Genomic DNA, 22824 nt, shown 5'->3' with positions numbered 1-22824 from the left:
TTACTAATATTATAAAAGCGAAAGTTAGTAAGTATGGATGTTTATGCCTCTTTCACGCAAAATCCACTCAACGGATTCAGAAGAAACTTAGAACACAGGTAGCTCTTAACCTGGATTAACACATAGGATAGTTTTTATCTCGATTTTATGGTCTTGCAGGATCATTTTTAGCGAGCGGGCCCGCGCGCTACAGCTAGTAATACACAGTTTAATAAGAGACATGTCACTATGAACATGGTCTTAGGCGTATAGCGTTCGATTACCGAGTTCACCTTGTCCTAGGCGCCTAGGAATACATACTAGTATATTCTAAGTCTATGTGTTGATTGTGTTTTTTTTTGTATAAGTCACCTTGTAAAGAATAATTGACATTTCATTTATTGGTGCAGCTTTGATGAATGTATGTTCATTAAAGTTAATTAGGTGGCAATTTAAGTTTCTTATGCTAAGATGCTTTTTTAAGGTTCTTTATATATTTCTAATAATATTTATGTTCTACACCATAATGATACTAAGTAATTTTTTCGCTCGAAAAAAGCATCATATTTATGACGATTACAGCTGTTGCTTATCGTCGATCTTTATTTTTAGCTATCACGGTTCATGAAAAACAGCCTAGTGACGGACCGACAGACGGACAAACAGCGGAGCCTCAGTTACAGGCTTCCATTTTCACCCTTTTAGGTAATGACTTCCATCATAAAATCCTTCACTTTGTCTACATAATCATCACCAACAAAAGTGAACCACAATCTACTTGACCAAGACAATGTCAGGGCCACTTATAGCAGCCCATAGATAGTGACAACTAATGGTGCAGTAATGGGTGACGCCATACAACGCAGGCCGCAAACTAATGAGGTCTGTTAGCAATCGACAGACAGATTAAAAGAGGTTTTAATGTTTTAGAAGGTATTGTTAATGCTTTTACTGCTGTCTTTAAAGATGATAAGGATGTTGTTGTATTTTAAGGAGTTATGTTAATTGAGGACGGTCAGTACGAGTAGATGAACAAAATTATTAGAAATTTTGGTCTAAAGAACGGAGTTCGCGACAAAATCGAAAGGTTTCATTTCAAATATAGGTACGTTTATCTTCTTTGTTTTGTTTTCTATGCTTGCGTAAACTTTTCGGCCAGCTGTAAGCGATGCAACTGTAATATTTACTGACAGATTTCAATATACCTGAATTGAATCAGCTAACACCAGTGATGAATGAGGTCCTGTCAAGTCAAAGGTCACGAACAAACGAAGTCTCTTAGAATTTATTGCGCATCAAGCATCACTTGCTAAAAATGGTGAAGGAAAACATGACGAAACCAGAACACTTGAGAACCTTTAAGGTCCAGTCAAAACAACGCCAGAGGTATACGAACAGATTAAAATCTTTGACACTAGGTTTTACATGAACCACATGAAAAGAATTAGAATACACTTTAAGTAATTTTAAAGATTTGCATTTGTTTTTTATACTCGCAAGCAAACACAGTTGGTGGAAGAATGCCCAATACCGTTAATGCCATAACCAGGATACGTCATGCGATATTGACATAAACAATACCAAATTATACACAAGATAATGCCGAAAACGAAATAAAAATGCTTCCTGATAAATATGGGTTCACAAATAATTATCGGGCACGCAATCGCTGTTATGAAATTGATCGTAAAATATAGGGTTACTGAAAACGCGAACTTGAATGGAAAGAATATTCAAATGACATTCGAATTCTAAATGTCTACCTACCAATTTTTTGTTTGTTACAACTTATGTTTTTGTTCCTGTTTAGTATTTAACGAAAGAAATGTATCAGTTTTAGTAGATTTTTTTGGTATAGTATTGATTTCTTAAAATTCAAAATGTTTATTTGCATGTTAAGGTTGTACAGTTGTTAAATATATATAATCGAAGTTCAGGCCTTTTCCAGGCGCTGCAAATATATTAAGAAATTATTCTATGAAAATTATTGTGATTGTAATTTTGTTTGAACCTATTTTGTATCTTGAACAAAATATTTCTTTAGATAGGTATTTAAAACAGTACAGTAAGCCTTATTTGCTTAAAATGTGAAGTCGTTTTCCATAATCCACATAATTTTTTACCCATGAAATTTAGACATTAGAATTCCAAACCGACCAATTTCCTAATCCAAATTCATGCCTCCTAACCCAAAACTGTTCGACAAAACGCGTAAGAAATTCGAAACTACGATCACGAAAGCCAAAGGTTATCAACCCTGATCTAAGCTGTAAGATCGGCCGTGTCTGGCCGTGCCATGCGTGCGATCCCCCCTGCTCCCGGTGATAGACTGATGCGTGACTCATAATTGACAGAATACCTTCAGGAACAGGCATGCGTTTAAGGGAAATTGTCCAAATATATTACACCGACTTTATTTCCTTTCTATAGCTTCATGAATTTTTGTTGGTTCTTCCATTCCGTTTTGTTTATGATGGGTTGTTTGTGTATTGTATAGTTATATTTGGTTCATTTGACATGTATTTAGACAATCAGATTTACTTAACGCAAAGGAAATTCTTTGTCCAAAATTTTACCTTTGAAACAACACACAATCTACGTTACAGGTACACACGCGCTTACTTCTACTTTTACAGATACATCACTTGTTAAAGAAATTAATTCAATCAAAGCCTACAAATCAACAAATTTTCACCCGGCATTACAATCTTGATTCAAATCTCCTACACTCTCACTCAAGTCTTTGCTGTTCTAGTTAAGCTTTATTAGTTGGTTTTCATTGACGGGAGCATTCTCGGCTTCATACAAACATTTAGCTAACACTGTTAGCCTATCAACATCAACATCCTTAATAACGAAATCTCCAAATATTAGTTCTGCAGGGCCGAGTCTATGAACTCATAAATTGGAAATAGAATTCTGATTATTTTGCTGCAAGCTTATTCTGAATTGGCTCAATTTCTGTTATTAGCTTTGGTTTATTTATTGATTTAGTTTAGGACTGGATGTTTGCTTTTTAATTACCCGTTTCATAAATTGTTTTATTGATTTTTCTATAATGTCGGTGGCCATGCGGTTCTATGCGTGATTTATTTGCACAACTCGCAGGTTTGACCTCAATTCAGGCAAAGTAATAATATATGAACTTCTCGATAAGTTACATGTAGGTACTTTCTTGTTTATTTTGAGACATCACTTACTAACGGTAAAGTAAAACATCGCCAATTCCAAATATTGGGATCTGAAAACATCCCATCAGCTACTATTGCAATCCCGCAGTAAGCTAATCGTACCATTCGATAAATGTTCAAAACCTTCCCTATGTAGGAAGAAGTTCAGTAGTTTAGTCGTATATTAGAAGTTTATTTTTTGACAAATGAACGAGAAAGAATTAAATTATTCCTATTCTTATTGCAATGATACTGAATTTACTAACGAGCAAGCAATAGCACGAAACCAAAAATGTGTTACAAACCTTACCAGACATAATTGAACAGAAACCAAACAATCCTTATCTCAAGTACACTGAACTTGGCAACACAGTCACTACAATAGAGAAAGTGATTCATACATTGTGATTGTATTGCTCCATACAATCGATGCCAAATCCAACGATTGTTTCTCATTAGCCGTGCCAAAAGCATCCTGAGACCGCGTCAGGTATTCCCGATATGTCTGTGATGATCTTTAAGGCTTGTTGAGAATCTTTGAACGGCGAGTGCCTAATTGAGATGCCCAATTTTGGGCGGCTTTTATCGATGATTATGTGTAGAGGATGTATTATCAAATTTATTTAAGATGGTTTTATTTGAATGGTTTGTTGCTATGCGTCAATGGAGTTTAGATGATTACTGTTTTCTGTGATTTTTTGTTCTCATTTTTAATATTTAATTCTCTTTGTTACAGATGAACAAGAAAGAGTACAAAAGAAAACTTTCGTCAATTGGATCAATTCACATTTGTCGAAGGTAAGTTCTATATCTAATTAGACGAGATGCAAATCAAGCTGTCCTTAAATGATACTGTGAACATGAGCAAAACGACAGCCGATCAAATCCTTTTGGTTTTGAACTTTTCAATCCCTTTTTATTACATTTTATCCTTAGCACCACATGTTTTGCTTTGAGAAATAATAGAATTGGTGTATGACCGGTGGTCTGCCATAATCAAAGCCGTCATATTTGAGAGTTTTTAGGATTTATAAAGCCACGTCAGCGAATCACGGTAAATAAGAGATAAAAAAATAAGATTTTAAAGCACAATATTTAAACTCTTAGCTGATGTTCTCTCAAACTCTTCTATACCCCGAAACTGACAAACAGGAAAATTTTATTTCAAGTATAATTGAAATTAAGTTTTCCTATGTCACCTCAAACTAATTTGTTTCTACAGCGCATCCCACCTCTGCACATAGTGGACCTCATTCACGACCTTCGCGATGGAACCAAACTACTGGCGCTGCTCGAAGTGCTGTCTGGGGAGAAACTGGTAAGCAATAATATTTATAATTATATTTTCCTTGTAGTATTTAAATGTATCTGTAGTTATAAGGCTGAAGAAATAGTGTTGGTGAAGTAAGAAAGGATGTGGATGGGATGAGAAAAGCAAGAGTGTATAAAAATTCTATTGCAATGTTTAATGAGGATGACTTTTTGTAGTCCAGTCTATAAGGACAATTTTTTTTGATTATGGAATATCTTTTTGCATATATTACATTACAATTACATTAATGTAAGGTGTAATTCGTCAATATTTTTTAATCATCCAAATTCAATTACCGTTTGGACGACTTCGTTAATTTTGATGAGCATACAATAAGTATTAAGTATTTTGTCAAAATTAAATAACCCATTTACAAGAATACGTGATATGCAGTTTTTTCTAAACCCCCAAAAACACTGCGAGAAAATTTTAATTCTGGACATTATAGACCTGGATCAACAACTCGCAGTGAATAGAGTAGTTATCAATTCTCTTTATGGGAAGAGGCAACTGTCGAGCTGTGAACAATTAAAAGCTGATGCTATGTGACCACTGATCAGACCACTTCAACAATGTAATGAATATTTGTTTTTTCTCCACCAGCCCATGGAACGCGGCCGAGTCCTCCGACGCCCGCACTTCCTGTCGAACGCGAACACGGCGCTACGCTTCCTCGCCGGCAAGCGCATCAAGCTGGTGAACATCAACGCCGCCGACCTGGTGGACGGCCGGCCGGCGGTCGTGCTCGGACTTATCTGGACCATCATCCTCTATTTCCAGGTACGAATGCTCCTTCTCATCCGATATTCTAGGAACTTTACCAATTTTCTCTTTAAACGGCCCAAATACTCTAGCAGTATTTCCATAAATAATTTAACTGATGAAATTAAGTGACAAGTCAAAGTCAAGTGACTTGTCTGATAGGCCTGTTATTAAGATACATTCGAGCTATTCGATCAGTGTTTGAGTTTGTGTTAATGTCTCCGAGAACTTGGCTTCTGTAAAAGCTCTTTACGATGGACACTTGAGAACTATCTCTATAGATTTCGATACTCGATCCTTCCCAAAGGGAAGAATGCTTAAATTTTAATTTTACTGAATGTCGTAGAAAGCAATATATTTGAAAGTAGCTAATAGGTACACTAATACTTAGTAGTTCTGTTAAATGTATCGTTACTAGGCAGTAAATAATGGTATAATCACTTTACTATTACTGCAGATTTAATCGTCCACTTTCCACGATTATGAAAGTAAGGCATTATCTAAGTTCTAATATTTTGAAGCAGTAAAAGCTTGATTGTGAAATTATTAAACAATTACATTTAAAAGCACATAGAGGATAATTCTAATTTTGATAACTATTGGCAAGATTTATAAAGCTGTCATCGGATAAAATTTCGTTACAGTGACAATTGAGAATACTGTTGTATAATCCACGTATCAAGTTTAAGTTTATTCACAAAATATTGGACCAAAAACGCTTTCTAAGTATTAGTATTATGAAACTTCCGAAATCTTCGATTACAATAGAAAGTACTGTATCGTATGTCTTGACTTTCACCCCTGAACCACCATTCACTAGAGTGTGAGCACCGTGTGTTACAGAAATAGATACCAATTAGGATAGTACTCCCACCGTTTTGCGTAGGTTGTCAACACTTACTGAAACTTTTACTACTATTGTAAATCTAATAGGATCATTAATGTTTTGTTCTGAATTAACGATCTCATCTGTTTTGTTTATATAATCACCAGCGTTAATGTCTGTGCGAATTATTATTAGATTACGTACAGATTGTATAGTCTGCTTCATTGAAAACTGTTTATATACGAGTATATCGTCTGTTTCATATTTATTGTTTTGCATCGTCCATACATTTTCATTCATTTCAAGTATGGATGGAAGTTTTGTAAAATGTTATGGATTTGAATGGAAAACAGCCAATAGCAGACTAAGGCTATAAATTATTGCCTATGCATAGATTATAATTAATTGTTGTTGCTATTTAAACAAAAAATAAAGAAGCAAGAGATTTTGATCCTAGAAAAGTAGACGATGCGCCAAATAATATGCCTAATAGATGTCACATGTTACATAAACAATTGGAATTAATATTCCCTTCACCAACTTTGATTTCGTTCGCTTCGTCTATCTTTTATAACCGATCTAGCTTTCCGTTGAAATGGTTTATTGGTAACTATTAGCTTTCTATTTATTGTCAGTTTAGTTATATTTTATTCCTTAATTGTTTGATAATCTATATTTTTCTCTTCCCGTACTTTTATGACTATCCCTTTAACTGGCGTAGCTGCACTATCTAGTAAATTGTAATCTATTACAACTTTGGAAATTATTTGTATATTAACCATTGAAATGAGGATGACTTCTGATAATAAATATTCTTATAAAAAATATTGATTTACTAGTAGATAATTTAAAATCTGCGCCCGTGTCGTAACGTTTTAAACTTAAGAGTAGAAATCAATGTTTTGGGTTTATGTTTCTATATTGATTACATTATATATTAATAACAACAAAAGCGTTGTATGTGTCGCTGTGGAAAATGACAACAATTTTCAAATTTGAGTTAAAATTTAACAAAACGCTTTCCTAAAAAGTGTCATGCCATTTGTTTAATATTTTATCTCATGACAAAGCGATGGTCTTAAAGCGTTATGACACGGTCCCAACATTTCAAATTCAAGTCCGTTCTCATTTTAATTGGCTTGAACTAATTTTGTTTGCGCAAGCTTCGCTCAATATATTGGACCCACAGGATAGAGGACGCAAGGTGGGTAACGCATCACTGCTTCTAAAACAATCTTATTATGGACTCTTGCTGTTTAATTTACTTTGGGATCTGCTGCAGATTTATGAATTTATTTATTTTATTTATTAAATATGTTTATGCTTTAAAATTTCGCTTTCACTAAGACAATATTATTAGCTGCAATGGTATTTATTAAATGTGTATTTATTTGTTTTATGAAGTGCCCAATTCCTTTGCTTTGATTTTTATTTAGATTCCAAAGAGCTGCTTAGAATCACAAATGTTACTTGTGAATTACACATGTATATATATTATTCACATCACCGTTTTCCAGTAATCACCACTCTGGCATCAGAAACTGGCACTTAATCTACTATCACATACAAACCTATGCAAGCTGAATATTTTACATTTTTGATATATACCCACAGATTGGTGCTATATACCCACGGTTGCTAATGAATGATTAAAATTTATGTACTATGTTAATCCTAGACCATTAATTTTGCAAACAAATCACCTTGCCAGGAATATAAGCGCCAGTTAATTTATTCATTGGGTGTACTGTGTACGTTTAGCATTGGCAGTCGCTGCTGTCATTAAAATCATATTTCATCGAAGCAGGTTGTGTATCCATCGTCAGACCTCGGTATGCCATCAGCATACAGGCGACAGGTCAGCTCTGAACTACTTAGATATTGAATGCGTCATGTGCTTATTTATGAAAACTCTTTGACATATTGACGACGATCTTGCCACCGTTTTGTCTGAATGTTACTGGCAAAAAATGGCGCTAATTGTGTTGTTGTAAAGGTTTTCGGTTTTTATTTCAAATTACGTGTTTTTTAACCGAGTACCTACGTATAGTTTTCTCACGCGAATTTTGTGGAGCTTATTTTTTCAGTTTTATCTAGGTCTAAATATTTACTACATCATAATTTGTGACAAATTTTAGAATTCTAATTTTCAGCATTTCGTTTACTCTGTTTTGATTTAAATTGTTGTTCTAGAGTGATTTAAGGAATGTACAAGTTTCTAGAAATTTATTATATTGGTAAGCTATATAACATCGCCAATAGTCCAAGAGTACTATTTTCAAAGAATTTGACCCAATTCCTGTTAAAGTAACCAACGATATGATCAAACAAAATTCTACTTTAACTTCTGGTCTTTTCCATACTACTTTACAAATCATGGTTTTACGATACGCACGCACGACACGACAAAATTCGTCAAAGCACCAACGATAAAGACGATGTGTGCGATTTTTGTTCATCATCATTGATCAAACGGTTTTTCAATATGTTATCTTAATCTAATTCTGTTTTATTTTGGTATCAGATTGAGGAGAACAGCCGGGCACTAGAGTACCTCGGTGGGTCACGATGTGCTTCAGTCATGTCGCACGAGTCGGGGGCGGCCACCCCGACTCAGCGCGCTGAAGACAAGTGGAAGCAAGGCGCTAAGAAGACTCTGCTGCAGTGGGTCGCCAATGCTTTGCCGAAGTAAGTATCGAAATATGAAGATTTGTAGTAGGGGAGAAAATATAATTTCTTGAATAATGGATAGGCGACCGATAGAAAATGACTAGGCATATAGAAATCTCTCCAAGAATACATCGATACGTTTTTTAGATTGCTATTATGGTTCTCGTTATTGTTTCTTAAAAGGATATTTTTAACGGATCACAATTACTCATATGTAGATAACGCGTAGAGTGTCAAGCCACTTTCAATATCAATCGAAATAATCTTCTCCAGTTTGCCTAGAGCATTTTAATAATACCTTCAATAAATGCGATATGCGATGCGATTATTCAATAAAAAGAAGTCATTTCATTGAAGTCATTGGTCCACAACACCAGTCCACGCATACATCAGACGGCGCGTCTGGTGGAGTTATTAATCTGATCATTAATTTCGACAATCGCTGCCAAGCGATCAACAGACGTCCGTCGGCCTGATTTTAATAATAGGCTGACTTCTTTATTGAAAGGCCAGGCTTGATTAATTTTCATGTAAAGGTCAGCATGGAGTGATCTGGATGTCAGATGTTACTTATTAGAAACTTTAATTGGAACCAATTCAGGTCATAAATGATGCACATTACTTATATCATTTTATTTTCTGTCTGCAGGGACTCTAACATCCAAGTGACAGATTTCGGTCCATCTTGGCGCGATGGTGTCGCATTCCTTGCGATCATCGACGCCATCAAGGCGAATCTGATCAACTTGGCCGAGATGAAGCGAAAGACAAACAGACAGCGTTTAGAACACGCGTTCGAAGTAGCCGAGTCGAAACTTGGCATCGCCAAGCTATTGGATGCCGAGGATGTGGACGTCGACAAGCCTGATGAAAGGTCCATCATGACATATGTAGCCCAGTTCCTGCATAAATATCCTGAACCCAAGGTAAATTATTTATTGAACTGTTTCTTTTCTGTATTTTTACATGTTTGTATTTTTTACTCAGTATGCTATATTCTATGTGTTATTTGACAGACGACAGGACCGGATGCCGTAGCGGCAGTGCAAGAGGAATACGAATCTCTTAGAATGTGGTTGACGGAGCGCGTCACCACAGTTCAAAGGCAATACGACTCGCGAACACTCTCGCGAAACTACGAAGACTACGTGCGAGCCGAAGGCGAAAGGCTCGCCCGAGAACCTATTTACCAGAAATTAGAAAAACTCATGTATACCCAAAGCTTAGTTGCGATCGCGCCCAAGTCATGGCGCGAACTCGTCTCCTTGTGGATAGAATTAGAAAGACTGCACAGAAGATGGTTGTGGCTTCTAGACTCAGACCTACCAGGAGACTTTAGAAATGTCGGCGAATGGTTAGCGAGGGCCGAATACCTTTTATACTTTGATGAAATCCCCACTAGCTTAGACGAAAGAACCGCTGCTATAATCAGCGAAAAATTAGAGGAACATAGTGCGTTCTTTGCGGGAATACCCGAAGTAATCGACAGATTTGAAGCAGCACTAAGATCACCTGACGCTGCTAGAATTCCAGGCGAAAGGTTACATGATTTGAAGGAGCGGCTCGAGACAGTCAGTCGAAGAGCACCACAGAGGAAAGCCAGATTAAAGTACTTGGAACACAAATGTTGTATTGTAGCCTTCACAGAGTTGACTAAAGCTAAACTTGCCGCGTGGACCGGCAAGTATGGTCGCATCGACCACGTACGTGCCTTATTAGAAGATTATGATAATTTCGTAACTAAGAATAAGATTTTCCAGGAATTCGATAGAGCTTACGTTGATATTAAGCAAGTAGCGGAAGAGTACAAGAGGGTGTGTGAAGTAGATAGAGCTGAAGCTAGAGATATCGATACCTTCTTGAAGGAGGTGGCAGAGACTTGGCGGCGCGTGTCCTCTGACGTAAGGTGCGCCCGCAGTGTGCTGGAGGAGGTGATCGCTCACTGGGAGCGGTGGAACACGCTCGCTGATGACTTCACCTCCTGGCTGGACAAGGCCCAGCACATGCTGAGAGTGTCCGAAGACGAGAGATTAGAGTTCTTCCAAGACCTCACTGTTTGGAAGGAGAAACACCAACTTTTGGGCGATGCTGCTGGATTCTTGGCTGCGACTTGCTCAGAGGACATCAGCCAAGAAATCAAGAGGAAATATGTGGAGATCACTGAACGATGGGAGAGAGTTTGGGAAGAAGCTGAACGGTAAGATTTTTTAACACCATCAACACCTAGTATTGCACAAAAGGTATTTTAAAACTTTTCGAACATAAACAATATAAACTGTTCTTATCTGTAGTTAATGTAGTTATATTATGCTCGACTAAACTGATAGCATCTATTTATACAAAATATTATTTCTTAGTAAATGTTAATGAAATTATCAGCTAAGATAATGTAAACGCAGTATATTTGCAACTGAAGAGTTCTGCATTTTTAACTCTTATCAGGATTATTATAATGTAATCTTTATGTAAACCAGATAGGATTATTGATGAAAACTGCAATTTTTTTAAGTAATCCTCTTGCATAAATTACGCTTTAGATTTCTGATAAACATTAGGATAACTAAGAATGAACTACGTTATAGTGTAATGATTTAAACAACAGATCGCTATGCGTAATTGTTATCTAAAGATCTTGAACAAGTTGGGATTATGCGTTCATAACTTATGTTACCTTCGGAGGCAATTTCACTTTGTTGACATATTATTGAGCGCAATATTCTCCTGTTTTAATAGAATTCAACTGCATTTCTAATATAATACTACTTTATCCATAGTTACGTCCGTGGTGGCGATGCTCTTCGCAACCGCCGCGAGTTGAGCGCTGGCGTTCGCGCCCTGGACGCTTGGCTCGCTAGCGCTGACTCCTTGCTTGCGCGTCAGCCTCGCGCCCACACCGCGCACATACAGGAGTACATCGACCAGTTACTCCATCTCAACTCTGAGATTGAACACCATGAAGAGTTGTTCAAGACTATCAGCAGGTTTGTCATTTTTCATACTCACGAATCACAACTTTATTTGCAATTGTTTCATTAACTTTGAAGTGAAAATGAGTATGAGTTATACAATAATTGTTAAGACGCTGCTATACAAGTATTAATTCTAATGGGGTAAAGATTTACCCAATCACATTGAGTTAAATTATAAATTGGTGCGGTAAACCAATAATCATCTTGATTCTTAATAGTTAGGTAGATATTAAGCTTCTAAAGAATTATGGAACAAGATATCAAACCGGTAACATAGCAAAACCAAACAATAACCAAACTGCTTTCTTTTTCTAGAACCTTCCAAAACGCAATCGCAGAGATGCCCCGTGATGAGGTAGAAGCAAACATGGCGAAGCTGAAACAACAAAAGGAAGCGCTAGTCCGCGTCCGCGCGACGGTACCGGTCAAGTTGCATCAATACAGGCAGCTGCTAGTCCAGCACGAGTCGCTGGAGAGCGGGCAGAAGGAGATCGGCTCCTGGCTGGACAAGGCTGAAGAGGCACTCAGGACAGGAGGAGAAACCAGGCGGTGAGTAAACTTGGTCTTAATGGAATAGACATTTAATAAAGAATCGTTAAAGAGATATAGCGACAAATGGAAGGCCATTGAACTATTTCATTATTTGCTGTTTTAGCTAAATATAATTGTTGGAATATCTGAATTCAAAATTATATTGCCGTCATTGAAAGTCTTCGTAAATTAGCCAGCTTCCATATTCGTGCCGGAATCTATTGCCCATGGATTGATTGCCTATCTATACGACTTTCACACCACAATATCAAACAGTACCTTTGAGTAGATACATAAATATAATTGGTTACTAAAATAACATTCGCTTTTATAGTGAGGTTATCTCAGAGCGTTATGAGATCCACCGCACGTTCTTCTCCCGCACCACGTACTACCGGTCCATGTTGGAGAGCAAGAACAAGGTCTTCCAGAACATCGTGAAGGCAGCTGACGCCGACAAGAGCGCTGACGTCACAGAACAAGTCAGACTCATGAGGGATCTTAATGAGAGGTGAGGATTACTGGCCTATTTATTTAAATGGAACAAATTACGCATGGTGCAATGAAAATAGCATATTCAATGCAATCGTTTGTGATTGCAGTGTTTTATTTGCAGTCAAATTGGTAGTCAGTTGGTACTCAGACTAAGACTCTGAGAACACTGTTTATTCGTCTTTCAAAAAGAGAGACTTATGTCTAGAAGTGGGATGAAAGTACAGGGTGCGTATGTGGAATGAATATATTTAGTTAACTGGTGTTTCAATGCCATTATTATTTACTCTCAGGTTTGCTCACGTATCATCGGAAGCTACACGCCGAGAAGCAGATCTCCAGCGCTTAGTCCGAGCCTGGGAAGAGTTCGAAACCAAGAAGCGCGCTGTAGAAGAGTGGGCTTCAAGAGCCGAGGCCTTATTGGCTGACAACAGAGTTGACTCGAAGCAGGCTGTGGACTTCCATAAGAGATTCTTCCAGGGAGCTGATGAGAGGGCTGTCTCTGAATTAGTTCGATCAGGCCGCGAGCTTATTGAGGTAGGTTACATGCATATTCTTAATTTTTATGCATATCATTAATAATTAGTTTCTGCATACGTACATATGTTATGTACACTATATTTGTTTCATGACGTTATTTTTTTAAATGCGCGTAATGTTCAGACGATCTTACTTTAAGAGTTCAAAAAGTATTTTTGTACTCGACGTATTTTAAAGTCTAGTTTTGTAATTAAAATAAAACGGATAAGTAAATACACGAATTCCAATATTCATACATACCGTGCTAAAATTATTACCCTCTGCATCTTCTCTTAATCTGACCTTTACCTATACTTACCTGAATATTATGTCCACAGCTCGTCAGTGAGGACGAGCGTCCCCGCGTAGTGCAGACAGTGGAGCAGCTGCAGCAGCGCTGGCGCTCGCTCCTGGACCGCGCGCCGCCGCACCTCATGCGGCTGGAGTTCCGCCTCGACGAGGCCGTCTTCCAGCACTGCATCAAGGATATTGAGAAGGAAATCGTCTATGAAGAACAGGTGTGATGCAAATTGTACTATTAAGTAGTACCCCCTTTAACCTACGTTGAAAATTGCTTAACTTGAAGGAAAGATTGCGATATGTTTCTCAAATTGACATTTATGAAATGTCACATTTGTGCTAGCTTTACTAAATGTTTAATCAATTAAATCTATTGTTAAAACCTAAAATGCCGACTGTTAAGGGTTGACGTAAATACCACCACCCGTTACAGCGCTTTTTTTAATAAGTGTTCAAAAACATGATATTCTCCCTTTACGGAAAATTCTTTATTACATTTCAATACTTCAGTGACCTTGACCTTAATACTAACATAGTACATGAAATGCAAATATTAACAGTTTCTTTACATCCCTCAGGCATACAATCAAAGCGACGACGCTGATGGAATACTCATCCGAAACGAGGAGTACTTCCGCAACCAAGGCAAGATCATGCAAGTGGAGCATTGCCTTCAGAACCTCCACAAGATTGCCACCAGCTACACACATCAAACTAATGACACGTCTTTGGAAGAGTCTGTTAGGAAGTGTGAGCAAATGTGGGAGTCTACAGTTCACAGGGTGGAACACTTCAGACAGCAGTTGCAGAGGATCCCGGCGAAGTGGGATGCTTACAGAGAGAAGTTTAGGGAGATGGAGCGGTGGATGGACCACGTGGACAAGACCATGGACAGCATCGTCAGGGAAGTGGACTCTGCTGAGGCTTTTGAAAGAGAGAAGACTATCTTCCAGGTGAGTTCATACTACGTTATTATGTTATGTTATTTAGTGACGAAGTTAATTCATAAAAGTTTAAGCTAGATGAGTAGGTGAGCCAGGTTTAAATTGTATCTTTTTTTCTTATGCTTTCTTTGGGATCGAATAGTTAAGGGAACTTATGGTAAATATGTTTTTAACATTTTTTTTAGAAAGTAATGAAATTATTTTAAATGTTAAATTGAGAATTGAAAGATTAGTTTTTAATGTGTAACCTAATTTCGTTTTTAGAATATCTGCCGTGAAGCTGACAAGAAACGCGAGGACATGAAATGGCTCGTCCAAACTCTGGACATGCTCACAAACCATTGCTCAGAACAAGAAGCTCAAGAGGAGCAAATTAAACTTGAAAACCTCATCGCAAGGTACAAGAACCTGATCCCAACTATTGAAATTACTATGATTAAGACTGAGACGTACACAAGATGCTATACTTACCGCCGTGAAGTACACGAAGTTATATGCATACTTGAAACAGCTAAAGAACAAGCCATGGTTGAACCAGAACCGCAGTCTCTTCAACATGTTGAGCAACTTGTTCTCGAACAACAGGCTGCTGTACAGAAGCTTGACCGCCACCGACCTTCAGTCATGTCAATGTTACAACGAGGCAAGGACCTCATCAAGGATGCAAATGCGCCCGCATTTGTTAGAGAAGACGTAAGGAACCTTGAATCCGGCTGGAATACAGCCTACGAGACTTCTACTGACCGTCTCCACAAACTGCGTGATACGCAGAAGGTCTGGTCTAACTACGAATACCAGAAGGAGGAGCTGCTCTCAGACCTTGACAAGATTGAGGGTTACATCGCTCACCCAGGCCTTGAACTTGGTGTGACCAACATTGGTCGTGAACTCCAAGAAACACGAACACTCAAAACTGATATTGAAAAGGCGAAGACAGAGCGGTTCCCACAGCTGCAACAAGCCTACTCTGAACTGCGTACGCTTACAGCTGACAAACCCAAACCAGTTATTGAGAAAGACTTGGAAACTATCGGACGTAAACTTGATAGAGTAGAAGATGAAGTCGACTCTAAAGTGGAACACCTTGAAAAGTTCAATGAAGAATGGGTTAAAATTGAACATAAACTTGAACATGTCAGAGAATGGATTAAGAAAGAAAGTCCAGTTCTTATCCAACAAATTCGTTCAGAAAATATAACCCCTGAAGAACGAGTCATCAAGTCTCAATCATTACAAAAAGTAATTGCAGAGAAGCTCGATATCGTGCGAAGTGTTGCCGACCAAGGAACCAAGTTGGCCGTCGAACACCGTGTCCAGGATGCAAACAGACTAAAAAGTGAGGTTGCGTTGCTGGAGAAGATGATGGCTGATCTTCAACGGTCCACTGAACACCAAACTAAAGTTGTTGAACATGACTTGGCAAGCTGGCAGAAGTACCAGAAAGGAGTTGCTGAAATCAAACCTTGGATCGAAGAAGCTGAGCTGAAGTTGGGTAACGTTCCTAAGCCTGCAACATTACCCGAAGCCCAGCAACTGCAACAACAATCGAAGGCATTAGTTACTGACTGTGACAAACAGCTGATGAACTTGCAAATCTTATCCAGCGTCAGCCACCAACTATCAGGCAAAACAAGTGCACCTGATGAAGTCGATGCCATCCACTCTAGATGGGCTGTAGTACATGACTTAGCTGACCAATGGAACAACAAATTAGATAAACTCGTTACTAACTGGGAGAACTTTGAACGCGAAGCTGAGAAGTTAGAATCATGGATAGAAAATGGCGAAAAACTTCTGAGCAGTCGAAGTGTATCCATTGACTCGCCACAGGTCGAAAAATTAGATAGGGAGTTGAACAAACTCAAATCTTTCGGAAATGAAATCTCACAACAACAAGCTAAAATTATTAGTTTGTCACAAACTTGTGATAATATTTGCCATAACATTCAACCTGAAGGTGCTACGTTACTAAAGAACAAAGTATCTGACATTAAACAGCGCACCAATGATTTGGCTGAAACAGTGAGGGCCAGAGTCAACGAGCTCTCAGACAAAATAATAGTGAGGCAGGAATTCATGACCAAGTTACACAACTTTGACAATTGGATTACAGACTTTAGAAGAAAGACAGAAAGCTACGACCAAATCGCAGCGGACAAAGTTGAGCCTACATTACAATCGATGCATGTTTTGTTACAAGAACATGCTGCCAAAGCTCCCGAATTCACAGATATTTACAATGAAATCAAGAATATGACACTGGCTTCACACCCCGATGAGTCTCGGTCGTTAAGTGAAACTTACTCCAACATCGCTCAACATTATCAGATCATTGAAAATAATATTCAGCAGAACAAGGCAGTGCTACAGAAATGGTCTGACCTCCTTAACTGGTATGATGAGTCCAAACAGCAACTTAATCACATTCAATACCAGATTGAAGGTCCTAAACTAACACCAGAAAGTTATGAAATCTTAAGGCAAGAACTGGTGAATGTTATTACCAAAATTCCGGAATGGAAGAGTAACGTCGCCTTACTGGATGGTCCTTCACGAGTGAAGGTAACTGACCAAAACACTGGCCGAATCATGTCACCCACAAGTATCGTTAAGGAAATTGAAGCTAAAGCAGAAGCTTTACTAAACCAAGTGACAAACAAGAGAGATCTAGTTCAGAAGGTTGGTGCTAGATGGGACAAATTCAATATTCAACACAATGCGTTGTCGGAAGTGTTACATAACGTGCAAGCTGCTCTTAACGAAATGTCACAGAAGACTGTTCCTTTAACTGAAGCTACAATTCAAGATATGACGGAACAATTAGACAAAATTGATGCTGAAATGAGAGAAAAGCAGTCTATAAGGAAGGAATTAAGAGAAGAAGGGTTACACTTGATGAGAGAAGATCAGCCGAACATGGGCACCATCCAAAATGCCCTCTCTACTGCTGATAATAACTGGGACCAAATTGTGAACGCTGTGCGTGATACTAAGAACAAGTACATTTTCCTGTCATCAACGCTACACGAATTGAAGAACTTTACCGTTGCCTTTGATAGGGAAATGAGTAGAGCTGAACAACTGTACAATGACTGCAAAGATGCACCCAATGATTACGTTCAAACTGGTCAGGCCTTGGAGAAGGCCAAGAAGTCGTATGAAATACTTAAGAGATCAAAAGGTCTTTTAGACCAAATGGATGTTATTAAGCAATCAATCCTTAAACAGGCGTCGACATTAGGAGGCTTCGACACAAGTCCGCTTGAAGAGGCCTTCTTAACATCTCAAACCCACTGGGAGAAGGTAAACGACGCAGTCATCAAGAGAATACAGGACCTTGAGTCACAACTTATTGTTTGGAGGCAAATTGATGACACAAAGAATCAAGTCATTACCTGGCTTAGTGAGACTGGTCAAAACTTAGCCAATGCTTGCGACAATTTAGAAATTAGATTTGGACAAAGTCATCTGACAAAATACAAAGAAGAACTACCAATCTATACAGGACTGAAGAACAGCATTAAGGCAAAATGTGAACAGATTACAAATCTGAATAAAAGCATCCCAGTGGGCCAAGTGTCGTCAATAATTGATTACTTAGATAAGGAGTTTGCTTCTCTACAGTCATTGGCTGATAACTTAGAGAGTGCTGTATGTTCGCTTGGTACTAAAGAAAATAAACTAAAGGAACATATCAAACGCCTTTCTGATAGTGTAAGCAAAATCCGTGATGACATTATTAAGTGTGACGATATGACTGGCGATAACGCGAAGATTCTCGATCGTCTAAAGAAATGTCAAGCATGCAAAGCAGAGCTTCAAAACTTAAGCGAAGAAATTGACAATTTGTCTATGAATGTTTCAGAAATGAACGACAATTATCCAGGTTTCTATGAATCATTAGTTCCCAAGGAGCTGAGCACTTTACAGAAAAGATTTGAGAGCGTTTTAGTACATGCAAACAAAACTGAAATTACTTTGTTGACGTTCTTGCAAAAGCTCTTCACTGATAAACTAGCAATGTTCAACAGAAACCTTAAGATCTTGGACGACAAAACAAGGTGGTGTATGCCTGATGTCACGAGCGATAAGTACAACTTGGAGGTTAAGAGTGCTGCTCTTCTAGACGTAGAAAATGGCATCGCTGATTGTAAGAGTAGGATCACAGAATTACAAGAAGCTCGCGATATTCTTAAAGTTGTAGCCGAGCCTGCTTGTGCTCAAGAAGCGGCACAGCAGACAGAGAAAGCTCAAAAGAATCTTGACGTCCTTACCGCTAACTACGATGAAATCAAGAACAGACTTAAAGAAAATATCGACGCTTGGCAAGAATATGAAGTACTTCTGGATAGTGTTTCAGAATGGTTAAAAGAAAAAGAAAACAAAGTTAGACAAGAAGCTGCTAACTTACTCACTCTTGATGAAATTGACGCTAAAATAGCTGAAGTTGAGCATCTAAATCAAGAAATTAAAGAATACGGCGGTGAAGTCGGTAAACTTACGGAGATCGGAGAAAAGATCTTATCTCGTAACCCTGACTCTCGTGTCTTACAACACATAAACCACTTAGTCACCAGATATCAAACCGTTGGCAAGTTTATGGATAGCCACCTGAACAGGCTTAAAGATCTAAAAGACAACAAAGGAAAGTATGATAAATCGATCAAAGAATTCAAGGACTGGCTACAAGATGCTAACGCTAGTATCAAAGACTTGGCAGCAATGAGCAAACACGCTAAGCCTTCGCCAGCTGATCTTGCTCAAGTCAAAAAACTTAACGAAAATAAAGAAATCGGTCAAAGACTTCTAAACAACGCAATCGAATCAGGTGAAGCCCTTTTCAGTGGCATCACTCCTGAGGGACGTGAACAAGTTCGTAATGAACTAAGAGCTTTGAGAGATTACTTCGAAGACTCAGTCGATTCTCTTAACAATGTAATCAAGGACATTGAAACAACTATTAACAAGAGATCATCATTTGATGATACATTTAACCAAGTTCAAAAATGGATCAGTGATAAGGAAAAGGATCTTGGTGAGTTTAAGCTTTGCCCGACTTTACCTGAAAAGAAAGCTCAACTTCACGCAAACAAGATATTACACCAAGAAGTTGAGCTCCACCAATCTATGATTTCACAGTTGACTGAAAAGATCAAGCTGATGCCTGACGAAGAAGCTGAGAAGAGTCTTTCAAAAACCATCGAGAGGTACAGGGATATGTCTAAAGAACTTGAAAAGAGGATATCCACATGTGAAGGCCACGTTGCCGAACATGAAAGATACGTTCAAATGTTTGAAGACGTCCGCGATCGTCTTAACCACATTGTTGCTGAGAATAGCATGCTGAACTACGGAGCTGTTACTCAGAAAGATGACGTGGATGCCAAAATTGCTGCCATTGAGAAAGTTACAATCAAAGCCAGAGATATCCAAACTGCTCTGGGTGGTCTTAAGATGCAGTTAGATACTGTCATCGAATCAACAAGTCCTAACGGACATCCTGTACTCATTAGTGAGTACGAACAGCTCAAGGTTACATGGGACCAATTAGCAACGCAATGTAAGGAACAGGATAAGAAACTTAAAGATACTTTGAAACAATGGACTGAAAGTCAAAAGACATTGGATGAACTGGAAGAGTGGTTAAAGGTTAAAGAAAACCAGGTCAGAGATCAAAGTCTTAAGAGCAATCTGGAATCTAAAATTGCTCATTTGCAGAAAGTCAAAGAAATCCAGGCCGAACTCTCTGCAAGAAGTGCTGATTTTGCTGCATTGACTGATACTAAGCAAAATGTGGCCACAGAGTCTGAACTTACCAATAAGACTTCCAAATTGGCTACACGTTATCACACACTTAACAATCTTGTGAATGAAATTATTTCCAAGTATGAAGTTTTCGTATCAGAACACCAAACATTCGAAAATGAATATACCAACATGGAAAATTGGCTTATGGGAATGCTCGGCGAATTACAAGATCTTAATGAGATTGTAGGAGATTATGCGGTCTTACAAGAAAAACAAAATAAGGCTAAAGAGCTTTATGAGACAAGAAACAAGAAGACTCCTGCTTTCGAGGAATTCTTGAGCCTGGGCGAAAAGTTGTACACACATACTAGCCCTGACGGCAGAGAAGTTATTCGTCAAAAGATCCGCAAGATTAGAACGTTGTGGGACAGCTTTGGCGACAGCTTCCAGGAAACTGTCAACAAGTTAGATCAATGCCTCTTACAATTCTCAGACTTCAGTCTAGCTCAAGAACAACTGACTAAATGGCTGAAGGATGTTGAAAGAGCAATGCAGCGCCACACCGAGCTTAAAGCTTCACTGGAAGAGAAGAAGGCACAATTGCAGAACCACAAGATAATGCACCAAGAAATAATGACACATCAACAGTTAGTTGAATCGGTTTGTGACAAAGCTCAGCAGCTCGTCGATCAAACTCATGACGCGTCCCTAAACGTTTATCTACAATCAATCAAACAATTGTTCCAAAACATTGTCACTAAATCACAGAATCTCCAAGACAACTTGGAAGACTGTGTAAAGAGGCACGAAGATCTAGTGCGGTTGATTCAACAATACAAAGAATGGCTAGGTTCACAGTCTGAAAAACTTCTTGACATAGAAAACGCGACTGGTGAAAAACCCGAAATAATAAGGAAACTACAGTCTGCAGTTGCCTTGAAGGATATTGAAAAAGTTGGCTCAAGCAAACTTGATGAAATAAGAGCAGTGTTTGCAAATGTCAGTAAGAGCACATCCGAAGCTGGCAACACAGCTATCAAGGCAGAAATTGACAACTTACACGACCAGCTTCGTAACGCTGTTGAAAGTATTGGAGCTTCAGAACAAAAACTCAAGCACACATTGGACATTTGGAACAAGTTCGATTCATCAATAGAATCAATCACAGAATGGCTTAAAGACATGGAATCAAAATGCCGTGACCAAAGTCTTTGCTCAACCCTTAATGACAAAGAAGCTCAGTTACAGCGATATGTTGATCTTCGTAATAGCATCAATGCTAAGGAGAAGGAGATCGACGCGTTCGTAGATGAATCACACAGCCTTATCCAACTCAGTGGTACTGAACGACTTAAACCCCTTGTGACGCAAGTCAGCAGCCGTTACCAACAGCTACATCTGATTTCTAAAGAAATTGTTAACCACTGGTCAGAATTGGTTGGCGATCACAGAAAATATGTCCAACTACGTAGTGAATTTGACGCTTGGCTAAAACCATTAGAAGAACAACTATCTCAAATGGTAACCAAAGAAGACAAATTAAGTATTGAGAGCAAAGGCAACAAGCTTCAAGTGTTTTTAATGGAGAGAGAAAACGGCGAACACAAGATTGGTATACTGACCACAGCCGGTGACAAAGTACTGCCTGAGACAGCAGCAAACGGCAGAGAAAACATTCGTGCCGAAATAAGAGCCCTGAGGGAAAGATGGGACAAACTTAACGACACAATTCTTCAACAACAGAAAGAATACGAGTCTCAGACTTTACAATGGTCAAGCTACCAAGATGTTTTGCAACAAACTTTATCTTGGCTTGACGAGAAAGAAAAAATAGTGGACGGTGAAGAAAAGGCTGTACTTAATTCAGCTCAAGAGATTAAGTCCAAATTACTCAAGAATAAGACTTTGTTGCAAGAAATATATTCACACAAGAGGGTTATAGAAACTGTCACAGAGAAGGCGAAGAGTGTTTCTGCCACTTTGCACTCAGGAAAGGGAGAGAGCGATGAAATGGCTGCTATCATAAAATCTGTGTGGGACCGATACAACGCCTTGACAAACAGATTGACGGGCATCATCGATAAACATGAAAGCACATTTGACATTTACCAACAATTCGCTGATCAACAGAAGTCACTACAAGATTACCAAAAGCATCTTTGGGATCGTCTTCACTTGTTGTCAGATTTCACTGGCAACAAAGCTGCTTTACAAAGCAAATTGGCTAAAATCCAGGAACTACTTGATGCGATCCCAACTGGAAACAACAAATTGAAGATGTTGTCTGACTTGATTGAGAAAAATAACGCAAGACTTTCGCCGAGAGGTAGAGATGGCATGTCCAGAGAACTGAGCCTTCTCAGAGCAGATTTGGAAAAATTCACTGCAACTGTTCATGATGTGAAACGTGGTATTGAAGACAAAATACAGCAATGGATCGAGTTTGACAGCGCCAACGACCGTCTCCAACATTGGCTGAGTGACACCGAGATGAGCTTGAAGACATACACTCCTAAGGCAACCCTAGACGAAAAGGTGGATCAACTGAACAAATATCAGGTATACATATTTTATTGTTTTATCTTTTAATTTAGTTTTCTAT

At 38.5% G+C, this 22824-nt stretch overlaps 1 protein-coding gene across 4 annotated transcripts in view; it reads left to right on the top strand.

Moving 5' to 3' along the window:
* Positions 1-22824, top strand: part of LOC113497210 (nesprin-1-like) — a 180878-nt gene that overhangs the window by 65761 nt on the left and 92293 nt on the right. For all 4 annotated transcript variants that reach the window (XM_026876639.1, XM_026876640.1, XM_026876638.1 and 1 more), the window contains 13 exons: positions 3886-3947; positions 4372-4467; positions 5065-5241; positions 8574-8737; positions 9369-9645; positions 9736-10916; positions 11494-11700; positions 12004-12237; positions 12554-12730; positions 13005-13248; positions 13569-13748; positions 14109-14483; positions 14739-22781. In XM_026876639.1, coding sequence (XP_026732440.1) covers positions 3886-3947; positions 4372-4467; positions 5065-5241; positions 8574-8737; positions 9369-9645; positions 9736-10916; positions 11494-11700; positions 12004-12237; positions 12554-12730; positions 13005-13248; positions 13569-13748; positions 14109-14483; positions 14739-22781 — 11417 coding nt within the window. The remainder of the gene's footprint in view (positions 1-3885; positions 3948-4371; positions 4468-5064; positions 5242-8573; positions 8738-9368; positions 9646-9735; positions 10917-11493; positions 11701-12003; positions 12238-12553; positions 12731-13004; positions 13249-13568; positions 13749-14108; positions 14484-14738; positions 22782-22824) is intronic.

This window comes from Trichoplusia ni, chromosome 9 (genome assembly GCF_003590095.1).
Source record: "Trichoplusia ni isolate ovarian cell line Hi5 chromosome 9, tn1, whole genome shotgun sequence".
NCBI classification, from domain to species: domain Eukaryota; kingdom Metazoa; phylum Arthropoda; class Insecta; order Lepidoptera; family Noctuidae; genus Trichoplusia; species Trichoplusia ni.
The sequence above is the reverse complement of the archived record's forward strand: the minus strand, read 5'-3'. Positions and strand labels throughout refer to the sequence as shown.